Raw genomic sequence first — 9,958 nt, 5'->3', positions numbered from 1 at the left:
CCTTGCATAGTCCCGTGGGAAATCTTAATTGGGCATGGGACACAAGCTAAGGCTTGATCACCCTTTAGCTGGCCACCTTTGTTGAGGGTGTTTAGTGATTAAAGGCCGAAACACCCAAGAACAATCGGTTCTCAATACCACAAATATGATACTGGTATATTTATCTATAATAGTAATACATAATATTCCTCCTCACTGTCTTTTTATTATGTCTGTATATTTTAGGTACCCACGTCCCCCCAGAGTTGCATACATGTGGACCCGGATCAGCGTTTCACCCTGGAGCAACTGAGGAATCACCCGTGGCTGAGATAGTATCACACCACACACACACACGTCTTAATTTACATTTAAACATAAACTACACTATAGATAGATAGCTGTTTTAATTTGACTCACATTATATTATTTATGTTCTAACAATTGTCTTATTTTTCAGATCCAGGCACAGGCCCATCCGTCTGAGAAGAGGGGATCTCTCTTTGAATTGCCTCTTCCGAGATTTCTTCCCATTTTGGGGAGTTTTTTTCTCGTTTTCTTAGAGAGCTCGGGATGGGTCAGGAGCTGCTGCTGCTGCTGCTTTGAAAATAATAAAATGTAAAAAGAAAATTAATCTTTTCTTTCATTTTTTTACTTTAATATGATTTTTAATCCACAAAAAGTCAAAAGTTAAACATTGCTGGTGAGCCCAGAGCTACAGCTGTAATCTCAGTAGAGATATTTCCAGATATCTCTTATTTCTTATAAATTGTACGACATGGACTTTATCAACATGTTATATTCATATCAAGCCATTTTTCTGCTGACAGGATAAGTTGTTGCTGCATAAAATAACGGTCACCTTAGACCAAGAATTAAGAAACGGGTCACCTTAGACCAGGAATTAAGAAACGGTCACCTTAGACCAACAATTAAGAAACGGGTCACCTTAGACCAGGAATTAAGAAACGGTCACCTTAGACCAACAATTAAGAAACGGGTCACCTTAGACCAGGTATTAAGAAACGGGTCAGCTTAGACCAACAATTAAGAAACGGTCACCTTAGACCAGGTATTAAGAAACGTGTCACCTTAGACCAACAATTAAGAAACGGGTCACCTTAGACCAGGTATTAAGAAACGGGTCAGCTTAGACCAACAATTAAGAAACGGTCACCTTAAACCAGGAATTAAGAAACGGGTCACCTTAGACCAAGAATTAAGAAACGGTTCACCTTAGACCAGGAATTAAAAAGTCACGTTAGACCAGAAAATAACTGGGAAATAAGAAAAGGTCACGTTAGACCAGGAGGTACAAAACGATCACGTTAGACCAGTGTTATGCTCTCTTTTTAGTCTAGGGGAAAAGTGGGGATCAAGCAGTGTACCCAAAAGCAATACCTTATTGGAAAAGGACTCCAGTTAAAGTGAAAGTCACCTAAGTACCTAACTCACCTAAGTATCTGATATTTACTGTACTTAAGTATCAAAAGTAATTTTCTGATATTAAATGTACTTAAGTATTGAAAGTAAAAGTACAAATAGTTGAAAAGAATTGGGTTGGCTGTGATCCATCCAGGAGCAACAATGTTCAACATAATATATTGTACATACGTATACTTTTGCATCTACTTTGAATTTATCATCATAATTTTCTGAAAAGCAATACGACACTATGAAGGAGTTGTAACGTGCTTAAAAACGTGCGTTTATAATTATGCTCATTCAGACTAGAGGACGTAGAGGGCAAATGCATAATATTGTGTTCAGCAATAAAGATCAACTTGATGCATCAGGTCAGTGTTTTGAGAAAGAACAGCTGCCTTGTAAACACCTCTGGGCCTGATTTGGTGGGGTTTGTTTGTTTGTTTGTTTGTTGTTTTTCTTGCTTTGCAGCGCTCTGGTGGTGGAAAAGCAGCCCGTCGTGCCCACAAAGGAGAAAAAAAAGTACACTAAGTATATTTAATCTTAGCATACTTGAGTATACTTGAAGCCCTACTTATCACAAGTATATTTCAAGTGTGTTATTTTTGGAACATTTATACATCATATATATATATATATATTTAGTGTATTTGTACCACATGTGTAAGGAAGGTTTCAACCCCTGCATGCTTATTGAATGAGTAATCCTCTCCCCTCCCCCAAACACCCCCTGTCGCTGCCAACAGGCAAAATCTATATTATTTTTTACAAGGATCTCTTTTTAGTTCATTCCCACACACCATTGTTATACTGAATCCACATTGTTGATTTCCTTATTTCACTCATCGCCTGAGTAAATGGTCCACCTTGGTGGAAACAACAACACAGGGCCTAGATTCATATGACTGGAAAACATGAACAACCCTCAGTTTTATTTACTTGATATAAAGGTTATTTTTCATACACACTCTTGTCTTTAGCATCTAGCAGCAACTACTAGCCTAATATAATATAAATATGTATGTATGGTGACAGCTCTGGGAATGGTTTATCTTTTATCAACTGCATCTAAAAAATAGAAAAAGCGGATGATGCCACTCTGATGTGAAGTTAGTGGTTTGTGCAAATGTTAGGTTGTCACTGAGTGTAAAGAGCTGGTTTTAATCGACGTGTAGCAAAATATGGTGCGTGTTATCTAGAATGCTATAAACTGCGACAAAACATGACAAAGTTATGGAAGAGGATTGGGGACAAAGGAAGTCCGATTACGTCCGAATTTTGAAATCAGAACTCAAATAATTGTGTAGCCCTAATCCTCTTCTGTTCAAAGTATCACAGCACAACATGACATATGAGAAAATAAATCTCTGTTGAAGAGTGGCACTGTGTAAACAGCCACTTTACACCAAGCGGTGTGAGAGGAAGCAGAAGAGCGGAAAGCGCGGAGGTATCCGAGCTAGGCTAGCGGCTAGCCCAACTCGCCCAGCCATACCATCCATTATCATGGCTAATGTGCGATCCTTGGACAATAAAATGTACCACATACGACTGCTGCGGACGGCGCAGCGAGACGTGAGGAACTGCTGTGTGTTTCTTTTCACGGAAACATGGCTAAATGACAACATCCCCGACTCCGCTGTGAAACTCGAGCAGCTAACATGCCACCGAGCAGACAGAGCCCTCGTCAAAGGAGGGAGGACCCGCGGCGGAGGGGTGTGTGTTTACACACTGGATGCATGGTGTCGGGACGCTGTCGTGGTATGTAAACACTGCTCTCCACTGGCGGAGTTCATGATTATAAGGTGCCGTCCTTTTTATCTGCCGAGGGAATTTACAGCGATCCTGCTAGTTCACTTCGCTCGGTTCACTTCGCTCGGCTTCTGCCAATCTGCTTGTAGCTCCTTCACTTCGAGCTAAATCACGACTGTTTGCTGTGCTGGCTCCTCATTGGTGGAACAAGCTTCCCATTGACATCAGGACAGCAGAAAGTCTCTACATCTTCCGGCGCAAACTAAAAACACATCTTTTTCGACTATACCTTGAATAGCTAGCACTTAAATGCCGTAGTAGCACTTAAATGTCCCTTACCGATAGCACTTTAGTAGCACTTAAATGGCACTTACGGATAGTACTTTGTAGTTTAACTTTATTGAAGAAATTGTACTTGCTTGATTCTTGTTGTTCTGAGTTTGGACTCATGGTTTAATGCACTTATTGTAAGTCGCTTTGGATAAAAGCGTCAGCTAAATGACATGTAATGTAATGTAATGTAGTTGCTGTTTACATCCCCCCCACCCCCAACATCAGTGACAGAAACGAGGCACTGTGTGAACTGTACCAGGCTATCAATGAACAACAGACAGCCCACCCAGACGGCTTCACCATCCTCGCTGGTGATTTCAACCATGCAAACCTCAAGACTGTCCTTCCCAAACTGCATCAGCACGTTGACTTCCCAACAAGAGGAGACAACATTTTGGACCTGGTCTACACTAACCACAAAGGAGCGTACAAGGCCTCCCCCCTACCCCACATTGGACTCTCTGACCACATCACCGTCATGCTAATGCCAGCATACAGACCCAGAGTGAAAGTCTCTAGACCGGTTCTGAAGCAGGTCCGGGTGTGGCCAGAGGGGGCCTCCTCTGCTCTCCAGGACTGCTTTGACTCAACAGACTGGGGTATGTTTAAGCAAGCAGCCACATACAACCACCACACATACACTGTTACTTCTTACATCAGTAAGTGCATGGATGATGTGACCCACATAAAGACCATCACCACTCGGGCTAACCAGAAGCCGTGGCTGACAGGGGAAGTCCATCGGCTGCTGAGGGCCAGAAACAAGGCCTTCAGAGCCGGGGATGAAACTGGCCTGAGAAGAGCGAGAGCCAACCTGTCCCACGGCCTCAGGAAGGCAAAACAAGACTACACAAACAAGATAACCTCGCACTTCAGAGACAGCAGAGATACACGGAGCCTGTGGCAGGGCATTCAGACCATTACGGACTACAAACCCAAGCCACAGACCTGCGACAACAACATCTCTCTGTTAAATGACCTCAACAGCTTCTTTGCACGGTTTGAAGCACAAAACGGCACACGTCCATGCAAGACTCCACCCCCTCCCCACGATCAGGTCCTGTGCCTGTCTGCTGCTAGCGTGAAGAGGACACTCTCCAATGTCAACACCCGCAAGGCAACAGGTCCAGACAACATCCCTGGTTGTGTGTTGAAGGACTGCGCAGAGGAGCTTAAGGATGTCCTTGCGGATATCTTTAACACTTCTCTGAGACAAGCTGTTGTTCCAACGTGCTTCAAGGCCACCACCATCATACCTGTGCCAAAGAAACCCACTCCGTCCGGCTTTAATGACTATCGTCCAGTGGCACTTACCCCCATAATAATGAAGTGCTTTGAACGACTAGTCATGTCACATATCAAATCCATTCTCCCACCCACTCTGGACCCTTTCCAATTTGCATACCGTGCCAAACGGTCCACGGAGGATGCAATCTGCTCTGCTCTCCACCCAGCCCTCACCCACCTGGACACAAAAGACTCATATGTGAGAATGCTGTTCATAGACTTTAGTTCAGCATTCAACACCATAATCCCACAACAACTCATCTGCAAACTTGACCAGCTGGGGCTCAACACCTCGCTGTGTAACTGGCTGCTGGACTTCCTCAGTGAGAGGCCACAAGCAGTACGTGTGGGCAACAACACCTTGAGCAGCATCACACTGAGCACAGGGGCCCCTCAGGGCTGTGTGCTCAGTCCACTGCTCTTCACCTTGCTGACTCACGACTGCAAAACCACCTACAGCACCAACCACATGGTCAAGTTTGCAGACGACACAACTCTGGTTGGTCTCATCACCAAGGATGATGAGACTCACTACAGGAAGGAGGTCAGTCTTCTGACCACGTGGTGCGGAGACAACAACCTCCTTCTAAACAACAGCAAGACCAAGGAGATTGTTGTCTACTTCCGGAGAGGCCACACTGAACACCCACCACTGACCATCAATGGTGCTGTCATAGAGAGAGTGAGCAGCACCAAATTCCTGGGGGTGGACATCAGTGAAGACCTCTCCTGGACAGCCAACACAACATCCCTGGCAAAGAAAGCACAGAGGCGCCTCTACTTCCTCCGGAAGCTGAGGAAGGCAAGAACCCCCCCACCCATCATGTGCACCTTTTACCGTGGCACCATTGAGAGCATCCTGACCAACTGCATCACTGTGTGGGGCGGAAGCTGCACTGACTACAACAGGAAAGCCCTGCAGCGCATAGTGAACGCAGCGGGACGCATCATCGGTGCCTCACTCCCCCCCCTCCCCTCCCTGCAGGACATATATAACACCCGCCTCACCCGCAAAGTGACCATGATTGTGAGCGACTCCTGCCACCCCTCACACGGTCTCTTCAGCCTCCTGCCCTCTGGGAGGAGATACCGGAGCCTCCGGGCTCGCACCACCAGACTGTCAAACAGCTTCATCCACCAGGCTGTCAGGAAGCTGAACTCTCTCCCCACTCTCCCACTCCTAAAGTAGACTCATATGTCAAATGCTGCTTTATATATTGTTTACATGTTCTTTGTTGTTGTTGTTGTTGTTAGCTGTTTGCACTTTATTACTTTTATTATTTTTATTATTATTATTATTATTACTACAATCACTTTATGTTGGACAAGAGAGAAACGTACTTTCAGATCTTCTGTATGTTTGCACAAATGGAAGAAGTGACAATAAAGCTAACTTTGAACTTTGAACTGGGCGGCCATGTTGGAAAGTTATAGCGTAAAAACGGGACTCTTGATCATTTTAATTAGTTGTTTCCATTTCGTCAGCTCTGTAAATTAATTATTTTTGATAACTTTCAGATAAAGGAGCAGAAGGTTGTCGTGGATGAGCTCTCCAATCTGAAGAAAAACAGGGTGGGTGGAGCCAATTGTACCTCGAATTTACATATTTATTCTTTTTTTAAATATTTTTTAACTGTGGTTATGCCTTGCAAACTATGGATAGGAACTCTCTTAGTTAAACCTTTTTTTCCTGAGTTGTTAGACGCAAATTGTTGAGCAATCTTTTAAATTATTTTCTCCAGAAATTGCATTTTGTGTATTAAAGTCTACATCCAGCAGAGGAACAGTAACTTATACTTCCGAGCAGACAGAGGTCAGACACTGGGTTCATGTAAAAGTAATTTTTTAATCATTTTTAATAGATAAACTAGCTGCGTTTTGTCTTATCTCACTGAAAAATGTGATCATAATGGGTATTTTCCTTTCTCCAGAGGAACTCGATAACATGAAAAAGGACCTGCAGGATATGTGAGACGGACCTTCACCGCGACAATGTGCGGCATCTTTTGTCTGTTGAGTCTGTCGGCCGCTCGGTGTGCGTGGAGCGAAGCGGTTCATGAGCGTTTGAAGAGAAGGGGGCCCGACTCGAGCCAGGACGTCACAGTCGGAGGCACAGATGCCCACATTCTCCACATGAAGGGTCTTCTTACCCCTCAGCCGGTTCAAGACCACACTGGGAATGTTCTGGTGTGGAACGGGGAGATTTTCGGAGGTCTCCCGGTGATGCCAGAGGAAAATGACACGGCCGTTGTCTCTCAGCGTCTATCATCCTGTGACGGCCCTTCGGAGATTCTGTCCGTCCTGTCCACTTTATGTGGGCCGTGGGCATTTGTTTACCACCAGAAGGCTGGAGACTACCTCTGGTTCGGCAGAGACTTCCTTGGAAGGCGGAGTTTGCTGTGGACATTTGATGCAGAGGTCAACGCCTTGACCCTGACTTCTGTGGCGGCCCGTGAATCTGGACCTACGCAGTCTTCTTGGCAGGAAGTCCCGGCGGTTGGTGTGTACAGGGTCGACCTGAAGGCGGTAGCAGAAGCTGGCTGCGTGACGTTTGAGGTTTATCCCTGGGCTCACGGGGGACGCGATCTTGTCTCGAGGAACAGTCCGGCTGTTTTGGAGTCGGTCCCCAGCGGCTGCACCGCCGTCATGAACCGGTCCGGCCTCGTACTCACCTCGTACGTGTGCCCTCTCAATATGAAAAAAAAAAAATGCGCCAGGAGCGCGTTTGCCATTTGGTGCATCTGCTGGAGACGGTGCTCGATGACAGCATTGGCTGCGCCGTGTGATTCGCAGCAAGAGGGATCGGGTACGTCACGGGGCACGGTGACCCGAGGCCCTTCACGTCGTCGGCAAAGGTACATGAGTCAAAAACTTCTGAGCTCTATTGAACTTTTAAAATATTTTTTAGGGGATTTGATGCAACTGTTCCATGCGCTACTACACTGGTGTCAGTGCTGAAGGATAAAAAGTAAATTTGATATTAATAGGACCGCCCCCTCGTAGTCGACTTAATTAGTCAATTTGGTCGTAGTCGACTTAAAAGTTCTTTAGTCGATTAGTCGTTTTTTAAAATATGCCGAATGACTTATTTCCAAGAAACGCACGAGCACAACTCTGCTAACCACAAGATCAGTTTTACAGACTAATTGATTAAATCAATTAATTGATTAGTCGACATCGATGCGTCATATCTTAAGTTGAGATATGTTTCCCAATCCTCAAAACGACCACATTGACCGTGTTTACCTTTTTCCACGACCGCAGGTGGTTTTGACAGGAATCGGGGCGGACGAGCAGCTGGCCGGTTACTCCAGACACAGAGTCCGATTTACAGCGTCGGGACACGAGGGGCTGATCCAGGAACTGGAAATGGAGCTGGGCAGGATCCCGTCCAGGAATTTGGGCAGAGATGACCGAGTGATCGGGGACCATGGGAAAGAGGCTAGGTAAGGGTTGTGCACGTTACCAGAGCCAAAACGGGATGTCTTGAAATTGCACATTTAGTTCAGTTTCTCCGGGTACTTTATTCAGACAGTTAACTGATCCTGATTTTAAGTATGAGACAGGCTTCATCTTTTAAGACTTTATCCTTACGGAACAGAGGAAGTGGTGTGTGTGTGTGTGTGTGGCTGTGCAGCAAAAAGTCAGGTTTCAGGAATCAGCGTTTCTCCTCTTGAGGGTAAAAAGGTGTACGCGGCGAGTAAATCACAATCATAACTGCCTTCAGATTTCCCTACTTGGACGAGGACCTGGTGAGCCACTTGAATTCTTTGCCCGTGTGGGAGAAGGCGGACCTGTCGCTTCCTCGCGGCGTCGGGGAGAAGCTCCTCCTGAGGCTCACGGCGAAGCGGCTGGGCCTCGGCCAGTCGGCCGTCCTGCCCAAGAGAGCCATGCAGTTCGGATCCCGCATCGCAAAGATGGAGGCCCGCCATGAAAAGGCCTCTGACAGATGCACAAGACTGCTCACCGAGTAGACAAATCATTGGTTTTAATGCAAATAATGTATATAAAAAAATAAACATTAATGGAAAATGTTCATTAGAAAATCCCTTGCAGTACAATTCATATTTAAAGGCTTATTTACAGTTACAATTCTTGAAATTGGCCATTTGATTAGTTATCGTTGCATAAATATGGTGTTTTTGTCCAGTTCCCAGTTCCTACACCATGTAAGAGCCAGCGTCTTGAAGTTTCTCTCTGAAGTAGAGGTCACATTCAATATAGGAAGGCAAGTTTCCAACGTCGAAACGCCCAGAAATCTGATGAATGTATACTGGCTCTCTGAAAGTAAAAAAACTAAACAATAAAGTATAATTTATTGAGAAATACACGTGACAAATTGATTTTTAAAGTATTTGTTTTAGCTGAGTACATCATTTTTTACGTGTATAGAAAGTTTTAAAAGAAAAAAAAGAGGACCGGCCGGTCGCCACAAAGCGGAATTACAAATAGATTTGCATAACGATGCTGATCCCGGACTCTTGAGGGTCCGGCAGAAATTACCTTGGAATGAGCCAAGACACAAAGTTCCCCGGGGCGTCTTTCTCATCAATAGGAGCCTCCTATGGAAACAACAAGATGAGTATTAAAAGTAAATAAATAAAAACGATTAACATCGCATGTCGTACTTTTGATTATTAAATGTACCTTCTTTTCCTCAAGAAAGGTATCCAACAGAGGAAGGCTTTTCTTTGAAAACACATAGAAACATTGACACTGAAAAACAAATGCAAGAAGTTATTGTCTCCAAAGTGGTGTAGATGTATACTGTACATGTATATAAAATATAGCTTTCTCCGGAGATTTTACAGAATAACAACGTTTCGATTAACCACAGGGGCCGGTGTGCGAGATTAACTGGTTTTAGAATTAACTGTTTTTTGAATTAAATGTTTTTTTGTTTGCGTGCGGGAGGCAGATGTGTCGTCGGAGCGGCCTCTCAGGACCCAAGTCGACTCACTAGGAAATACACATTTCCATCGCTTATCCTCTCTGTCGCGTTCTTTTTATGGGATGTTGTTAAAGACTAAACACGGATGACTTCGCTGTGAAATGCACCACCTGTTCGGGAGGCTGTGGTTGAGACGCCGAGGACACTTAGCGAGGACCAGAGTGAAGGACAACGTAGGTGGCTCTGTTGATGCCTGTTCAATATACTACTAACTTCAATAAATACTTGACAAAA

The 9,958-nt window shown here is 44.7% G+C and overlaps 1 protein-coding gene across 1 annotated transcript; it reads left to right on the top strand.

The window, feature by feature from the left end:
- The first annotated feature begins 6,765 nt into the window (after positions 1-6,765).
- LOC117750538 (asparagine synthetase domain-containing protein 1-like) lies at positions 6,766-9,958 on the top strand. Its single transcript, XM_034561794.1, is given in 4 exon segments — positions 6,766-7,299; positions 7,371-7,628; positions 8,038-8,219; positions 8,501-9,958. Coding segments are annotated over 4 exon segments (1,221 nt in total). The 3' UTR covers positions 8,748-9,958.

The sequence above is a fragment of the Cyclopterus lumpus genome, chromosome 21 (genome assembly GCF_009769545.1).
Source record: "Cyclopterus lumpus isolate fCycLum1 chromosome 21, fCycLum1.pri, whole genome shotgun sequence".
Taxonomy (NCBI): Eukaryota; Metazoa; Chordata; class Actinopteri; order Perciformes; family Cyclopteridae; genus Cyclopterus; species Cyclopterus lumpus.
The sequence above is the reverse complement of the archived record's forward strand: the minus strand, read 5'-3'. Positions and strand labels throughout refer to the sequence as shown.